Raw genomic sequence first — 19,651 nt, 5'->3', positions numbered from 1 at the left:
GAAGATGATGAATTTTTGGAAGAAACTCAAAAAAATTATCATTTGCCTAATCTCCAAAAAATTTCAATTACTCAAAAAACCTTCCCAAACTTAACCGAATTAATGAATTAAAACTCCCGAATAATTGTTGAATCCGATTTTAGTTACTATGGTTATTGAGTAGGATCCTTGTATGGGCCCACAAGATATAGGAGGGGACAATACGAAATTTGTGTGTTCTTTGGAATCTTCCTCATGTTGCACGGCTACAAAAAGTTTGAGATTTAGAACTAATTTCCACTGTAACAATGAAGTTTGGATGCATAGAATCCTAAGTTTTGTCCATCCAAATCTTTGAGAAAGCAAAAAAAAAATGTTAGGTTACAATGAACCCGAATAAGCAAAGATTTTGCCCTCAGCAACAACAGAAGATGTCAACCTTGTTTTGATGGAAATTCAAAATATAAAAAACCCCAGCACCACTTTAATATCACCATCACACACTCTTATCTTAAACCAGTCTACCTCTCTTACATTCCCATCACCATCTCTCTCTCTCTCTCTCTCTCTCTCTCTCTCTCTCTCTGTTTAATCTAAATTATGGCCTATAGATGTTCAATTCCATCTATTAGTTCCATTGTGATATTCATCATAAGCCATTTGATGTCGATCATAGGGAAACAAAGGCCATGGACTACTTTGTTGCCACAAGATCTTTTCTCACTCGATCTCACAACAAGAATTCGTGTCGATCCTGATACAACTACCACGGACTCTACTGATTTCGGTAGACTTGTTAGAGAAATTCCAGCTGCAGTTCTATATCCATCGTGTGTAGACGACATTGAATCTCTAATAAGATTCTCTTATAGTTCTCATAAATCTTTTAGCATTGCCACTAGTGGTCATGGGGTCATTCAGTTTGAGGGTAGGCTACGGATCTTACTGGTGGTGTTCTGGATGTGAGATCACTGAATGATAATCATGGTAGTAATCGAATTACCGTTTCTCGAAGCTCCCTCACAATGTTTGCAGATGTTGGGGGTGAGCAGCTATGGATTGATGTGTCGCATGCCACACTCGAACATGCGCTTGCACCGTGGTAGTGGACCGATTATTTGTACCTCACCATGGGAGGAACCCTATCCAATGCAGGAATAAGTGGCCAATCCTTCCGCCATGGTCCTATGATCAGCAATGTGTATGAGACGGATACCATTACCAGTATATTACATCATCTGCAGTTATATCCTCTACATGTGTTATAAATTTGCATGTATCATGTTCATAGGCCATGGTTACGATCTATGTGTCTGACACCCAAATGAGTATTACCATGCATGCATGCATGCAGTAATCAATTTTTGTTTATTATATAGGGTTATGAAATGTGTTTTCTGTTTTGATTTATTCAGGAAGAGGAGAGACAGTAACTTGCTCCAAACACATAAACTCAGAGCTGTTCTATGCGGTATTGGGTGGTCTTGGGCAGTTTGGGATCATCACTAGAGCAAGAATAGCGTTAGAGCCAGCCCCTCAAAGAGTATGCATCGAATTCCTCGTTAGCTAGCTCGATGAGTACTCCCAGTTCAAGTGAATTTTAATCGCGAGAAGCTTTGGCCCACCTCTCAAAGGAGAGGTCCTGAACGGTGTACGATTCTGTGGTGGGGCCTATGGCCCCGTATGAGGGCCATAAATGGGTCTGTCGGTTTGAACACACAGGCTTGTGTAGACTCCACGAGCCCTATGATGTCTCATTATGTAAACACCAATCCATTTAGAGTCGCAATCCAGTACGGTGTCTACATGGCACATTTTGATTGGAGAATAAGCTCAATGGGCTGCATGCACAGCTTTGTTAGTAGCCTGAGGTGTTTTAAAATCCAACTAAATCATGCCACATAGACACCGCTCTTTTAATTTATAGGAGCGAGACACCATATTGGATCCTGAGTCTTCCATTTATCTTGTTAGGGACTTGTGTAGTAAACTTTGGATGCTTACTAGATAGTCTCCATGCTTTACATCAGATTGGAAAATATGTCCCAGTTCTATATAGACCAGACATCTCTTACCTTATGAAAGATTCCTCACATGTTCTTGTCTTCTGTTATGTTAGGACCCTACGATATAAGGACTTAAGTGCTTTTGGTACAGTGGTTAGTTCTTATCATCCTCTAAGGTGTACTATGTACATGTAGCACATGTGATCATCTGAAATATTGTGTTAATTAGACCAATCCTTGAATGGACCCATGACCTAAACGTGAACAATTCTTTTGTTGATGGCCCCCTCGACCTGGTACCTTGTCTCCCGTTTGTTTCTTGTTTCTTCTTTAATGAAATATCTTTGCCTAATAAGAAAACCTACCCTCTAATCGAGAACGACAAAAGTAAAGAAATCAGTGATGGATTAGGGTTGAAAGAAGATGCCAAGTTTCCACTTATGTACATCAGCCATAAATATCGAACCCATATGTGTTTCTTCTTTTCTAGTAGACGACAAAGTTGTGAATTAGACCACCTGACTTCAACATCTTCTTATTTTTTAATTTTAGTACCCACGTACAGGTTTCTTCGCTGTTAACCCTATGGGGTTCAATGACATCTTCTGTATTGTCCTTGGCAGTGTAAAAAATGTACTTGCTTTTCGTTCTCTATGTTGTCTTTGTTGTTTCATTTGGGCTGTAAAATTGTTTGCAGGTGCGATGGGTACGGATGCTCTAGCACAATTTCTCCTCTTTTACAAGAGACCAAGAACATTTGATCTCAATTAATGGTAAACAAGGGACCGGGGGACTAGATTATGTCTAAGGTTCACTTATGATGGACCAAAGTTGAGCAAATAAATGGAGATCTTCATTTTTCTCCCCAACCTATTATCCAAAAATAACTTCCTTAGCAGCCAAACATGGCATTATTTACTGCCTGGAAGTTGTTGAGTACTACGACAATCTCACTATCAGTACAGTTGATGAGGTAATTGTTGCTTCTCTACACATCTCAAATATTATGTGTGAGGAGTTGAATTAGACATACATTTATCTAAAAAATTGGGCATTTTTTTTTTCAGGAGCTAGAATTTTTCCACAATGGGTTTAGGCTAAATCATGGTTTTATATTTGAAAAAGACATCTCATACGTAGATTTCCTAAATAGAGTTCGAAAAGAAGAGGTGAAGCTTCAATCTCAAGGACTGTGGGATGTTCCTCATCCATGGCTGAATTTATTTGTGCCCAAATCATGAATCTCCGACTTTGATTCCAGTGTTTTCAAATGCATCCTCAACCAAAACAACACTGCTAGACCCATTCTCGTCTACCCCATGAACCGTAACAAGTAAGAACACAAAAATTTGCTGACACCCATTGTCAAAAGGGTCCCCTTAGATTTTGTTAATATACAAATCACAACAAATATTTTGAAGAAATATATAATTTTGTATTGCATGCAGGTGGGATGATAGGATGTTTGGAATTATTCCCGATGAAGATATCTTCTACTCTATAGGACTATTGCAATCAAATGGATTGCATGATTGGGAGTACTTGGAGGATCAAAATAGTGAAATATTACAGTTTTGTGATGAAGCTGGAATCAAAATTAAACAGTACCTCCCCCATTACAAGACTAAATCAGAGTGGATGAGCCATTTCGGTTCCAAATGGGACTTATTCCGAGAAAGGAAAATCAAGTTCAATCCAAAAGGGATATTGTCACCAGGACAAGGCATTTTCTCTTAAGACAAAGATCGGTGTATTTTGGTCAATACTATAGAATCAATTTGGTTCTCTTTCTAGATCTGTTGTTTAAGCCTTAAGGTAGTAAAGCATTTGCTAACATATTGCATGTATCATATATTTTATACATGGAGACAAGGTTGTTGAAGAATTGTAATCTTCAAAGAGTAGAATGAATCATTCCTTGGATTTCAAATCCTTGATCAAGGAAGAATTTGGGTTGGGGGGTTGATAATTAAATTCTCGGACTTTTAGTAGAAAAAATCCGTGAGTTTGATGTTGTGGCACCCCGTCAAACGCTAATACAAAACCTCATGTCAGATCGCGAGACACTAAGTGGCATCTCATTCTAAGGCATTCAACCTGCATCTGATAAACGACATACAATCTTGCATATATACATACAAAATATAATAACTAGCGGAAGCCTACATATATCTGATAACGTATGATATATCAAAGTGTGGAAGAAGGAATTAATATACAAGATTATACAAAACTCATCGCTTTAACAAAAGTCCTGACGCTCAGTACAAAATCGATAAGACTACCTGAATGAACGGACACCACTAGGGGTATAACCCCAATACACACTAGGTAACGGACTCTGGTCGTCTATCTAACCTACTAGATATTCCTCACTCGTGTTCTACACCTACCTTGCCAAGCTCTGGATTTGAAACTAAAAAAATGGAGAAAAAATTGGAGAAGGAAATGGTAAGTAACAATGATTATCCAATAGGGAAACAAACAATTTCTACTAATAACCTCTCTTAACATGAACGAATAAACATACTGAATCATTTTAAAATATATAAAATTTTACAGAAGAAACTACGATTAATTAGTACATATAGCCAGGGATTAGCAACTAAACATTTTAAAACTCAAATTACATTGATCAGCAGTACTTACTATAATATTATCTTTTTACACAAATCTAATTAATCAAATGAAAACATTAAACATATATTTCAGTTTATATATCAAAATAAAGTAACATATACATAATACACAATGGTGGAGTAGTGGAATTAGAGAGTTGGGATTCACGACTGGATCACTCCTAGTCGGGACATGATGTTTCATAATAAGTATTAGTTCATAATTTTGTAACTGATCGTTGTTTATCACACTTGTAGGACCATTTATCTGGTTCAAACTAACTGTTTGACGTGACCGTAAACAATAGGTCTCTTTTCGATATGTTAGAACGTTTGACTATTATAGATTGTTAGTAATCACTAACTAATCATCTTCGTCTATTCCTATCAGGTGTGCATGTGATTCCCAAATATACAAATCATTCATATACGACCACCTTTACATTACAAGTTCACTGGTAAAGATAGATAAGAATAAACCCAGATTCCAGTTGTGACTCCACTCTTATACGCGTCCCATACCACGTATGAGCTTGGTGGGCCCTACCGTACATCCCAGGATAGTACACCACTCCAGATGATATGATGCACTATGCCTTCAGGCATTCACAGACTCTTTAACAACTCACAATATATATATATATATATATATATATATATATATATATATATATTATTTTCATTAGAAAACAAAAGAGAAATTAACAATATAAGATTGAGAATGGATGTCCAGTTTCCTACCATGCAAGTGTGGCCACCCGACCTAAAATAAATAATAGAACGGAAAAGTAAACAGCACCTCGCACTAATAAAAAAATAAATAAATATGCAACTAGTAATATTATCCCTGGATATTCGTTCACCAACCTACACACAACACAACAATGTAAAATGCAGGCAGCACCCCTCGGGTGTGACTTTGACATTTTACCGTTTCATACCCTTTTTCCATTTTTTCGATTTTTATAGTTTTCAATCTCTCAAACAAAATATTCACTTTTTGATATTCATCAACTCAATATTAGTTCATTGAATATTAAATTATTTTTTCAACTATGAAATTCATTTTTATCAATAACATTGAAAAAGTAGAAAATTTAGATCAAAATAGAGTCCGAGCAGTGCACAGAACCCAACTGATGTAAATAACCTGGTGAAATATCCTATCCACGTATAATTTATTATAAAATACTATTAAACATATCAAATATACAAGTTCTAGCATGAATTTGAAATAACTAATTGAATTCTAAATTTTTGGAAACAGATCACAAAGTTTTAATAAAATCCTAAATGTAGTTTTCACAATCTATGATTACAAATAGAAATTGATAGTTCCTTACAATCTCTAGGCGACGGAATTAAAGCACGTGTGCGGAAATCAAGGCAATTGACATGAAAATCGATATGGTTGATTTTCTAATCTAACCCGATAGTTTCGAAGATCTCAACGTCGTCGTTTTTTCTTCCTTCTACGACGGAGGATGGTTTGATCCCAAAATAGATGAAATCCGAGGTCGAAGTTTCGAAACTCCCGTTTATAAATACGATCGATTTTTGATGATACGGGGTAAAAAAGAAAGTGAAACAAAAAGATCTTGGATGGGTTTCGTAGATGTCGAGGCTGCGGACATTTTTTCCTTCTGCGTCGGAAGTCGATGGCAACCCGATTGCAACGGATCTGAGTTTGAAAGTCTAAGAAAAAAATAATTTTTTTAAAAATGCCTTGGCTGGTTTTTTAACGTGTTTGAAAGATAAATAGTGAAAAAGAATTAAAAATTTTATTTATATAAATTTTGGGACAAAATCGGTATTTCGCTTATTCTTTCGATCAATATAACTTGACCGTCCGGACTCCAAAAATGACAAATGAATACCCTATTTCGCTTAATTTTTCGTTCCAGATCTAATGGTATTGTCAATTTCTATAAATTATATCTCTAACAAAAATTTATATTTTTGGCCTGATATGACCCTAAAATTGACGTCGTTTTCGTTTTTGATGATAATTCGACTTTCTAGTCTTCAAAAATGACAAGTAGTCTATGTTCAATAATTTTTCATTACAAACTCAATGATATGATCAAATTTTAAAAATTCTTACTCTAGCAAAAAGTCAATATTTTAACCTCGTTCGACTCGGTAATCGATGATTTTACAATTTTTCTGTTCGGACTTACATTTAAGCTTGCTTATATGCTAAAATATATTTTTAGATCATTTTGAATTCAATGGTAAGGTCATATTCTATTAAAAATGATCAGAAATAGCCTAAAGTTTTACCCCGAAGCCTTACTTTCATGATTTTCTCAAAATTTCATTATTTATTTATTCATCGAGATACTAATAAAAAACTCGGGATTTTACAGATGCAATGGAAAAAAATAATTACTTTATTTTTAATACTCAAAATAGGCCAATTTGCTACAGTAACTCATGTTTTGTGAAAAAAATTTTGCCCATTTACAATCTTTTAATAAATCCTTCTAAAATATTCATAAAATTACAAATTCCTCCCTTTTAATCCTTTATACTTATCTAACTAAGTCAAAGAACTCTTCATTCTCTTTATCGAAACTCACAAAAAAACAATTGGAGTTCTTCAATTAGCTTCTAACTTCAAGGAACTGTCGAAACAGGTGCAGATTTGTCAATTCCCATGTTCGATCTACCATCTATTGGAACTTTCCACCAATGATTACCATTGTAGACACCCCAATTAGACCAACCAAGCCTGAGAGTCCAATCAAATCAAGTGAAAAGGATGAAATTGAGAGAATTTTTATCAATCATGTAAGACCCACCTTAAGTATAATTGAATATGTTAAAGGTGAAGCCATAATTTTCATATAAGCCTGCCCTTCAATAACCAACGGCCAAGCATAAGCTTGCCTTGGCCTTTGGTCACCTAACGGCCAGGCCACCTTTTGTACTAATCTTCACTTGGTTGTTGTACATGTAAGGAATTCAACCCGAAATTCCAAACTTGTGAGAAACAAGAAATAGAAGAAAAACACACACGTCGAAAAAAAAAAAAGCAATCACACGCACAAGACAGTATTTACGTGGTTCGGCAATTTGCCTACGTCCACGGAGTTGTAGAGATTTCACTATTTCGAGAAGAATTACAAAAGTGCGGCTCTAGTCTCAAAGACGACAACCAAAACCTTAAAAAATCCTAATCACCAAAAACGGCTTTTATATACTGCGCACAAGATACACATTGGGCAACAGTATTCGAACGTCTCCCATACCCACAACATCCAAGGCTGAACCATCAGCCAAATACACCTTACCAAAATCACCTGCAACATAATTTTGTATGATTTCTCGGTGTGGAGTGGTATGAAACGAAGCTCCTGAGTCCAAAACCCAATCATCAAGTGGACTGTCTACTGCAAGAAGTAATGCATCCTGTACCTCTTCTGTTACAGCATTAGCAGAATCATCTTCATTCTTCTTCTTAGGACTTTTGCATTGCCTCTTAAAGTGACCTGTTTTCCCACAATTCCAGTATTGTACTTGTTGGCCTGATCTAGATTTACTTCGGTTCCGATTAAAATTTCTGGATTTTGATCTGCCCCGATTTGAATTTCTATCATTTCCTCTGCCTCTTGTCTCAAGGTTTAGGGCAGAACCAGATCCTGAGGTTTCGCCTGCATCTCTTCTGCGAATCTCTTCAGCCAAAATTAAATCTCGTATGTCATTGTACTTCAACTTTTCTTTTCCTGTAGAATTGCTCACTGCCATCCTCATTGCCTCCCAACTGTTTGGTAAAGAAGCCAAAACGATCAGTGCACGGATCTCATCATCAAAATCAATTTCTACATACGACAATTGATTTGTGATAGTGTTAAATTCATTCAGATGTTGTGCTACTGATGCATTCTCTGCCATCTTCAGATTGAACAGTTTCTTCATCAGATGCACCTTGTTGTTTGCTGACGGCTTTTCATACATACCAGACAAAGCCTTCATCAAATCTGCTGTGGTTTTCTCCTTTACAACATTGTGTGCAACAGACCTAGACAGAGTTAACCTAATAACTCCTAGTACCTGTCTGTCAAGAAGAGCCCATTCATCAGCCTTCATAGTCTCAGGTTTTTCTCCCAAAAGAGGTAGATGCAATTTCTTCCCATAAAGATAATCTTCAATCTGCATCCTCCAATACGCAAAGTCTGTGCCATCGAACTTTTCTATTCCAGACGCCTTTCCTGCTTCCTCTACCATTGCTCCCACTCAAACCTAACCCTAGGCTCTGATACCAGTTGTAAGGAATTCAACCCGAAATTCTAAACTTGTGAGAAACAAGAAATAGAAGAAAAACACACACGTCGAAAAAAAAAAAGCAATCACACGCACAAGACAGTATTTACGTGGTTCGGCAATTTGCCTACGTCCACGGAGTTGTAGAGATTTCACTATTTCGAGAAGAATTACAAAAGTGCGGCTCTAGTCTCAAAGACGACAACCAAAACCTTAAAAAATCCTAATCACCAAAAACGGCTTTTATATACTGCGCACAAGATACACATTGGGCAACAGTATTCGGACGTCTCCCATACCCACAACATCCAAGGCTGAACCATCAGCCAAATACACCTTACCAAAATCACCTGCAACATAATTTTGTATGATTTCTCGGTGTGGAGTGGTATGAAACGAAGCTCCTGAGTCCAAAACCCAATCATCAAGTGGACTGTCTACTGCAAGAAGTAATGCATCCTGTACCTCTTCTGTTACAGCATTAGCAGAATCATCTTCATTCTTCTTCTTAGGACTTTTGCATTGCCTCTTAAAGTGACCTGTTTTCCCACAATTCCAGCATTGTACTTGTTGGCCTGATCTAGATTTACTTCGGTTCCGATTAAAATTTCTGGATTTTGATCTGCCCCGATTTGAATTTCTATCATTTCCTCTGCCTCTTGTCTCAAGGTTTAGGGCAGAACCAGATCCTGAGGTTTCGCCTGCATCTCTTCTGCGAATCTCTTCAACCAAAATTAAATCTCGTATGTCATTGTACTTCAACTTTTCTTTTCCTGTAGAATTGCTCACTGCCATCCTCATTGCCTCCCAACTGTTTGGTAAAGAAGCCAAAACGATCAGTGCACGGATCTCATCATCAAAATCAATTTCTACATACGACAATTGATTTGTGATAGTGTTAAATTCATTCAGATGTTGTGCTACTGATGCATTCTCTGTCATCTTCAGATTGAACAGTTTCTTCATCAGATGCACCTTGTTGTTTGCTGACGGCTTTTCATACATACCAGACAAAGCCTTCATCAAATCTGCTGTGGTTTTCTCCTTTACAACATTGTGTGCAACAGACCTAGACAGAGTTAACCTAATAACTCCTAGTACCTGTCTGTCAAGAAGAGCCCATTCATCAGCCTTCATAGTCTCAGGTTTTTCTCCCAAAAGAGGTAGATGCAATTTCTTCCCATAAAGATAATCTTCAATCTGCATCCTCCAATACGCAAAGTCTGTGCCATCGAACTTTTCTATTCCAGACGCCTTTCCTGCTTCCTCTACCATTGCTCCCACTCAAACCTAACCCTAGGCTCTGATACCAGTTGTAAGGAATTCAACCCGAAATTCTAAACTTGTGAGAAACAAGAAATAGAAGAAAAACACACACGTCGAAAAAAAAAAAGCAATCACACGCACAAGACAGTATTTACGTGGTTCGGCAATTTGCCTACGTCCAGGAGTTGTAGAGATTTCACTATTTCGAGAAGAATTACAAAAGTGCGGCTCTAGTCTCAAAGACGACAACCAAAACCTTAAAAAATCCTAATCACTAAAAACGGCTTTTATATACTGCGCACAAGATACACATTGGGCAACAGTATTCGGACGTCTCCCATACCCACAACATCCAAGGCTGAACCATCAGCCAAATACACCTTACCAAAATCACCTGCAACATAATTTTGTATGATTTCTCGGTGTGGAGTGGTATGAAACGAAGCTCCTGAGTCCAAAACCCAATCATCAAGTGGACTGTCTACTGCAAGAAGTAATGCATCCTGTACCTCTTCTGTTACAGCATTAGCAGAATCATCTTCATTCTTCTTCTTAGGACTTTTGCATTGCCTCTTAAAGTGACCTGTTTTCCCACAATTCCAGCATTGTACTTGTTGGCCTGATCTAGATTTACTTCGGTTCCGATTAAAATTTCTGGATTTTGATCTGCCCCGATTTGAATTTCTATCATTTCCTCTGCCTCTTGTCTCAAGGTTTAGGGCAGAACCAGATCCTGAGGTTTCGCCTGCATCTCTTCTGCGAATCTCTTCAGCCAAAATTAAATCTCGTATGTCATTGTACTTCAACTTTTCTTTTCCTGTAGAATTGCTCACTGCCATCCTCATTGCCTCCCAACTGTTTGGTAAAGAAGCCAAAACGATCAGTGCACGGATCTCATCATCAAAATCAATTTCTACATACGACAATTGATTTGTGATAGTGTTAAATTCATTCAGATGTTGTGCTACTGATGCATTCTCTGCCATCTTCAGATTGAACAGTTTCTTCATCAGATGCACCTTGTTGTTTGCTGACGGCTTTTCATACATACCAGACAAAGCCTTCATCAAATCTGCTGTGGTTTTCTCCTTTACAACATTGTGTGCAACAGACCTAGACAGAGTTAACCTAATAACTCCTAGTACCTGTCTGTCAAGAAGAGCCCATTCATCAGCCTTCATAGTCTCAGGTTTTTCTCCCAAAAGAGGTAGATGCAATTTCTTCCCATAAAGATAATCTTCAATCTGCATCCTCCAATACGCAAAGTCTGTGCCATCGAACTTTTCTATTCCAGACGCCTTTCCTGCTTCCTCTACCATTGCTCCCACTCAAACCTAACCCTAGGCTCTGATACCAGTTGTAAGGAATTCAACCCGAAATTCTAAACTTGTGAGAAACAAGAAATAGAAGAAAAACACACACGTCGAAAAAAAAAAGCAATCACACGCACAAGACAGTATTTACGTGGTTCAGCAATTTGCCTACGTCCACGGAGTTGTAGAGATTTCACTATTTCGAGAAGAATTACAAAAGTGCGGCTCTAGTCTCAAAGACGACAACCAAAACCTTAAAAAACCCTAATCACCAAAAACGGCTTTTATATACTGCGCACAAGATACCCTATCGGCCCAAGCCTCCACTCCATGGATTAAGCCTCAGAAAATATCCCATCAAAATACCACGCAAACATTATTCGGGTCGGGTCGGGTCGGGTCGTCAACCGGATCAAAATATAACTAGGCTCCACAAAGCCCAACAGTACATGCTATTTTTGCCTTTGCCTTCACTCACTTATATGCAAGCTAATTTTGCTCTGGCCATCACTCACCTAAAGCCAATTCAATTAGGCAGTTATGAGTGCATGTGTGCTCAAGATTTACTTAAGGAAATGGCTCTTTACACCCTCTCCTAAGTCACTTATCCTCAAGAAAATACTCTCCACTTTCCACAATGCCTTTGCATTAGGCTTCTCCTAATCTTCTCACCAAGGCTTTCTAGTAATTCCCCAACTCCACCAAACTTCTCTCAAAGGCTCATTTAGTCCCCACATAGGGTCAATTACCATTTTGTTTGCAATTTGTTGAGACTCAATTAGAAAGATTTACATTTAAGCCCATCTCTTCAATCCTTAATTCAAGGCCTAAACTACAAAATACCTTGTAAATTGACCAAGTTCAAAAGGCCTTGATTCATTTGTCCAACCATGAAAATTTTCTAAATTTTTTGTACAATTTCTCTTCTACCCTCAAGTTTGATGAAGATTTCGTCTAAACAAGTGCCTAAAAAGTCCAAAATTGAATTCCATAATTACAAGTCATTGATACTTGTTCTTTAGAGATTAACCCCTAGTCAAAGGACTTAAATACTTCTATCCCTCAATTAGATCTATCTAGAATTTTGAGTTGATGATCATGATTAATAATACTCATACTAGTGCAAAAGATAATCAATGACAATTTGATGAAGGGTATTTGAAGTAATTCATTAAAGTCTTCTTAAAAATATTGGAAAATTAAGGAATTAGACAAGTTTATGTTTAAGGGCCCCCCTAGAGCTTATAAATAGATACCCCATCCAAGGCATTTGGGAGAGAAAGTCAAGGACCCAAAATTATGCCATTTTCTCTTCTTGAAGTTTTTTAGAATCTCAAAACTCTATCCAAATCTTGTCTCACACATCTTAGAGCTACAAATCAAGAAGAATAAAAAGAAAAAAGAAGGAAAAGAAGCCAAAAGTGGGAAGAATTATATATTTCTGTTTGATATAATACTTCTACCTCTTCCTTTTGTTTATTTTGATAACTTTAATTTCTAGCAATATAGTGATAGTTTGCTTTTATTTCTAATAGCTTGGATGGTAGAAAATAATTCATCCATGTGAGGTAATCTCCCTTTATAATTTCATAATAAGCTCATAGTGAACATTTATTTTTTAATATAATTGTCATTTCAAATCCCTTTAAATTTCATGTATTTTAATTTTCTAGTTTAACTATTGTTTCTCATGGCTAAGGATGAAGAGTGTAATCTTTCTTTATGAGGTGATCTTCTTTTTTATAGGTTCATTAATAAGCTTCGTAGGGAATATTTCATGTATATACAATGAGCACGCACTACTTTCTTTATATTTCAAAAGGGCTAATAGTCAAAGGTGGAGGGTCTTCCTTGATCTATGTTTAACTCTCTATTTCAACAAAAATAGTCCCATAGGGACAAAACTTCATAGATAAGGTTTTAAATTCCACCAAGGATGCATCTATTTGTGCAATGTGTGAGGTGGAAGGGGTCCCTGCTAATATGTTCGAATTAGATCCTAATATGTGGATATAATCGAGTCCTATGGTTTTGCAAGTTATTATTACTAAACAACTTCCTAACAATTTGCTAGATTTAGATAACTTGGTTCCAGATTCTGCGCCTAGTGGTATGCAATCCGGTGCAAATCTTTCCTTGATTTTAATAGATTTGTTTCCAAACCTTCACAAATTTGATCTATCTCAAATGAAGCAGTTGCCTTCTTTGGGTGATGCAGATCTAAATCGTTCGATTGATTCAGATACGACTACCCCTTTGGTTTGTCATAAAGAACTTTATCTTGTCACAGGTGATCCATTTAATCCGGTTAGCAAGATCTTCATCTTCATTGCTCCTAAAAGAAGCTATCGGATCAAAGCTCAATCTCTTCCGAGTTCTCTTACTTATGTTTTATCCAAAAAAATTACTCGAAGGGTGTTCTTAGTTTCTAATGACGTCTGCAATCGTTTGAAACATTATAGGCATTCTTAATGCATCATATTTGGATAGGTAAAAAAGAATAAAATATGAAATTAATCATTTATTTATAGTTATTTTAGAACCTATGGCTAAAAAGGTGGATAGTTTTCGTTTAATCCAATCTTCTTTGAACACAACCAAAACTTTTTGTAATGATAAATGTGGGTCCATTTGATTTTTCTGATTTGGGAATCCTTCTCTGGTTAATCTGAAATCTTCAAACAATCAATTCATTATTTGGAAGCTTCTCTCTTAGGAGTATTTTCAAAGATCTGTAATGTTAGAGGTTGTTGCTTGGTTGGTAATCGTAGAGTCTTGTGGCTCGGTATGGAGATTTCCATCTCTCCTTCAGATGTATCTTTAGAAGAAAAGGACTTCAATGCAGCGGTATCTTTTGAGGAGAAAAAAAATGAAGGTTACCTCCTACCTCTTTAGCCATGGAAGAGTTCAGACAATTTATTACAAATCTCGACCTCATTGATGTTGGTTTTTTAGGAAGCAAATTCACGTGGTGTAATAACAGAAACCGATCTAAAAGAATTTGGGGGGCGGGGGGGAATTGATCGAATACTCTTTAGCCCGAGATGGATTTCTAGCATTGGTCAATGAATTATTAACTACATCCAATCTGGATCTCTTTAATTCTCTCTAGGATATGTCACTTCCTACAGTTTCTAGGGAAGAATATGTTAATTTGTTGAAGATGCTTAATAAGGAGGAAGTTTTGGAAGTGATTGTTGGTATTAATGGTAAGGGAGCTACGAATCTAGATGGATTTTCTAGCATTTTCTACCAAAAAGCTTGGCTTATTATCAAGTTTGATCTCCTAGAAGTTGTGAGAAATTTCTTTAAGGAAGGGAATATTCCTAATGTGGTAAACTCTACAACGATTATTCTTATTCCAAAAATTAAGGTACCAAATTCATTTGCCAAATTTCGTCCTATTAGTTTGTGCAATGTTTTCTACAAAATTTTATCTAAAATTGTGGCAAATAGAATTGGAAATTGCCTGCCAAATCTAATCTCTAAGAAGCAAAGTTCATTTGTCAAAGGTCGTAACATTTATGATAATGTTATTCTTGCTCATGAGGTTATGAGGGACCTTAATAAGAAATCTCGGGGTGGAAACGTGGCTCTTAAACGATATGTCAAAAGCATATGATCGAATGAAATTGTGTTTTATTCTCAAGATTCTTAAAAGATTTGGGTTTGCTGACACTTTCATTAGTATTGTTAAAGGTTGCATCTTTAACCCTCATTTCTCTGTTCTGGTTAACGAAAGTACTTTTGATTATTTCAAAGCTTCTCGGGGTTTAAGACAAGGTGATCCTCTTTCTCCACCTGTTTTCATTTTGACAGAAGAAATCCTCAGTAAAGGTATAAATAAGACTTCAAAGACCTATTTTTTGAAAATAAACCAAAAAGTGCCTTCTAAAAAATAATGGACTCTTAGGTACCCAATTTATCAAATATTAGACTAAAAAGGATTTTTGAAGCAAAAATACCATAATTACCCTTTCAATGGTTTTTGAAGTTTAATAAAAAAAACATGTTAATTTGATAATATTTGAGTTACTCCTATGTTTTACAATCAATGACATACCCCTTAACTACGGTCATCTCTTATAGATCAATTAAAAAAAAAAAAAAACTTGTTTCTCTTACTAAAACTAGTAATCTTTAAATCACATAGATTTATTAATAACTACATAAATTGGTCTCTTTATATTAGATTTATTAAAATATATAAATAATATTAAATTTTAAATAATTAAAACATAATTTTAAAACTCGAGTTGAATGTTCATCGAATTGATTCAACTCAAAATTAACAAGTTGACACAAATGAGCCAAATAAAACTATATTAAATTTTTGAATATTTTTTAATAAATAAAATATTTATTTTTTATTTGACTCCCTATATTTTTAGATCAAACACTTTGTAAAGTTGTTAAAAGGGTATTTCAGGTTTTTTTCTTAAAAAAATCTTCAAAAGATCCTTAATAGGCTAATATTTTATTAAGTAGGACTTAAATGGTCGGTATTCTTTACTAGAGGACTATTCCATATATATATTATTAATAAAGAGTCCTTTAGAGTCATTCTCCCTATAAAAAAAGCTATGGAGCTAGGCTTTGTGGAGAAACTTGCTGGATCCAGACGCATGGTTGTTCATTCTCATCTATAGTTTGCAGATGATCTATTTATTTTCACCAAAACAGCCCATAGATCTCTCTCTCTCTCTAATTTGAAGATTCTCCTGAATGAATACGAAAGAATTTTTGGACGAGTTATTATTGAAGAGAATAGTCAATTTTTTTTATATCAAATGGTACTTTTCCATCTCACAAGCGTGCGGTCAAGGATATTAGGAAGTTCGGTGAAGGTAATTTGCCCACAAATTATTTGGGAGTCCCTTTAACAAATTATAGGTTTATTTGAGAAAGTTGTGGATCTCTTGTTGATAAAATTTTAAAGAAAACCATAGGTTGGAAATCAAAGCTCCTCTTGGATGGAGGAAGAATGTGTCAGTCAAATCTGAATCTAAAAATTGATTCTCAATAATGCGGAAATAAAATTAAGAGAATAAAATATGAAAATGAAAATCGATTCTCAAAATAAATATGAAAATAATCTAAGAATCAAAATCTAAAAAATGCCCAAAAATCTCTATAAAATACATACCTCCAGCCATTGATTCGTACACGCTTTTGTCGCTATTTTTTCTGTCTCATTTGGTACTTCCAAACTCAGATCCACTCACGTTAGATGGTGTAAACTGAAGGAGATTGAGAAAGTGTCGAGTTTGGGGACCAAACGGAATTTTTTATAACCAAACTTGGTCGAAGCTTCCATCAAGCACTCGACCACGTTTTGGTTCGTTGCCACACTTTAGATCTAGAGTGGGTCACATGACCTAATTAGAGAAAACATGTGGGAGCATCGTGGACCACCTCATGAGCTCTTAAAATGGTGATTTTAAACCATCCACGAAAATCGGGGCTAACATTCTCCCACTTGGTTCACAGTACAAAAGTCATATCTTAAACTCATCTATAATCTATATTAAATAATAATTACATGAATCATGGCGATAAGTCCTCTAATGACAAGTATTATCTTCCATATATTATAATGTATTTATTTCTTAATATTATACTTTATGTGGTAACATTTCTTAATGAATAAACCTTATGTTTATTCAGGTCCTACACAAATGAGGTTTCTCAAGGTGCACATAAATATAAGAAAACATCACAATCATAAGAGTTTCATTAAATAACATTATACATACAATGAAAAATTACATAATTGAACCTAGTCCCATATTCACTATATGATCCTTAAATTTCAACGGTGGTATGCCTTTAGTTAAAGGATCAGCGATCATCAATTCAGTGCTAACATTCTCAATGACCACTTTCTTTTCTTTAACACGTTCCCTTATGGCTAAATACTTAATGTCGATGTGTTTACTTCGACTTCCACTTTTGTTGTTCTTAGTCATGAAAACAGCAGCTGAATTGTCGTAATACATTCTCAATGACCTAAAGATAGAATTTATAATTCTAAGCCCAAATATGAAATTCTTAAGTCATACACCATGCGAAGTAGCTTCAAAAGAAGAAATGAACTCGACTTCCATAGTAGAAGTGGCAGTCAAAGTCTGCTTGGCACTTCTCCATGATACAGCTCCACCGGCCATCATAAAAATGTAACCTGATGTTAATTTGTGTGAATCAACACAACCAGCATAGTCCAAATCGGAGTAACCAATCACTTCCAGATTGTCCGTCCATCTATACATAAGCATGTAGTTTTTAGTTCCTTGAAGGTACCTCATCACTTTCTTTGCAATTCTCTAGTGGTCTAAACCTGGATTACTATGATATCGTCACAACATTCCCACAATAAATGTAATATCAGGTCTTGTGTAGACTTGAACATATATTAGGCTTCCGACAGCAGAAGCATTTGGAATGTTTTTCATTTATCCCCTCTCAAGGTCGTTCTTCGGACATTGGTTCAAATTGAACCTATCACCCTTCACAATAGGAGCAACACTTGGTGAATAATCATTTATCCGAAATCTCTCTAAAACCTTATTGATATAGGTTTCCTACGACAGACCCAAGATACCTCGAAATCTGTCTCTATGAATCTTAATGCCAATGACATAAGACGCCTCACCCATATCCTTCATATATAAGTTTTTAGAGAGAAATTGTTTCACCACATGCAGCAAACCATTATCATTGGTTGCTAGCAAAATATCATCCACATATAAAACAAGAAAATAAATTTTACTCCCATTGACCTTCTGGTATATACATTGATCCATAATATTTTTTATAAAACCAAATAAAGAAATTACATTATGAAATTTTAAATACCATTGGCGAAATGCTTGTTTTAAATCGTATATGGATTTCTTGAGCTTGCAAACCAATTGCTCACTATCAGTATAGGGGAATCCTTCAGCTTGTTTCATGTAAACCTCCTCCTCTAGATCTTTATTAAGAAATGTTATTTTCACATCCATTTGTTGCAATTCCGAGTCAAAATGGACTACTAATGCCAAAATAGCACACAATCTTCATTAATGCCAAAATATCTAGGAGATTATGACATAATCTCCGGTGCCATAATGTAGAGGAATCTTCATTAATAACACATCTTTTAGTACCAGTTTTAACATGCATAGTATTATCAGTGGTATTATTTTATAAATTAATGTAATAAAGACTATCAGACAAAATGTCATTCCCAATACAATAAGATTTATAAAATAAATTAAAGGATGCTTATGAAGAGTGAAAAGAATATCCAAAAAGTACAAGTCTTGAAACTGAGATTAAATTTCTAAAAAAACTTGGACCATAAAAGGTCTTTTCTAACTCTAAAATAAAACCACTACTTAAAGTTAAACAGCATGTCCCTACAGCCTCCACATGTGAGCCCATCTTGTTTCCAAATAAGATGCTTTGCTCACTTCCCATTAGCTTCCTTAGATTTTGCAAATCCTGCAAGGAATTCAAAACGTGGATTGTTGAACCAAAATCAATCCACCATGTGTTAATATTTACATTAACCATATTAGATTCATAACAAACAAATGAGATTGAATTACCTTATCGTCAAGCCATTTCTTAAATTTGGCGCATTCCTTCTTCACGTGTCCTATCTTTTTACAGAAGAAACACTTAGAATTTTTCTTGATATCAGTTTGGGGAGGTATTTTACTTTTTCTTTTCTGATTATCCTTATAAATCTTTGAGTTTTCAATTCGTATCTTGAGGAAAAATAAATAGTGAAAATTGTAGAAAATCTTGAAAGTGGGATTTAGGGGTAAAACTTTATGATATTTTTGATCATTTTTAATGGAATCTGACCTTACCATTAGATTTAAAATGAGTGAAAAATATAGTTTAGCGATAAACACGCTCAAATATGAGTCCGAATAGAAAAGTTGTAAAATTCTTGATTACCGAGTCAAACTATGCTAAAATAGTGACTTTTTGCTAGAAAAAGAATTATTAAAATTTGATCATATCATTGGGTTCGTAACAAAAAATTATTGAATATGAACTATTTATTTGTCATTTTGGGAGCATATAAATTCGAATTATTGTCAAAAACGAAAATGACGTCAATTTTAGGAGTCACCTCAGGTCAAAAATGTCAATTTTTGTTAGAGATAGAATTTGTAGAAATTGACCACACCATTAGATTTAGAACAAA

The 19,651-nt window shown here is 35.5% G+C and overlaps 1 protein-coding gene and 1 pseudogene across 2 annotated transcripts; one reads left to right on the top strand and one right to left on the bottom strand.

The window, feature by feature from the left end:
• The first annotated feature begins 419 nt into the window (after positions 1-419).
• LOC147410517 (cytokinin dehydrogenase 3-like) lies at positions 420-3,941 on the top strand (annotated as a pseudogene). The gene is made up of 5 exons (XR_015178339.1): positions 420-1,203; positions 1,395-1,522; positions 2,683-2,958; positions 3,053-3,318; positions 3,434-3,941. The product of XR_015178339.1 is annotated as a cytokinin dehydrogenase 3-like (transcript).
• A 13,272-nt stretch (positions 3,942-17,213) lies between these two features.
• On the bottom strand, positions 17,214-17,753 carry LOC147410516 (secreted RxLR effector protein 161-like). Its single transcript, XM_086434161.1, has 2 exons — positions 17,513-17,753; positions 17,214-17,428 (listed from the first exon to the last, which is right to left on the bottom strand). Exons 1-2 carry the CDS (start codon positions 17,751-17,753, stop codon positions 17,214-17,216), a joined length of 456 nt encoding a protein of 151 aa, XP_086290287.1.
• Positions 17,754-19,651: the final 1,898 nt, after the last annotated feature.

Source organism: Akebia trifoliata, chromosome 1 (genome assembly GCF_017979445.1).
Source record: "Akebia trifoliata isolate Shusen 1 chromosome 1, ASM1797944v1, whole genome shotgun sequence".
Taxonomy (NCBI): Eukaryota; Viridiplantae; Streptophyta; class Magnoliopsida; order Ranunculales; family Lardizabalaceae; genus Akebia; species Akebia trifoliata.
This window is presented reverse-complemented; position numbering and strand designations above follow the sequence as displayed.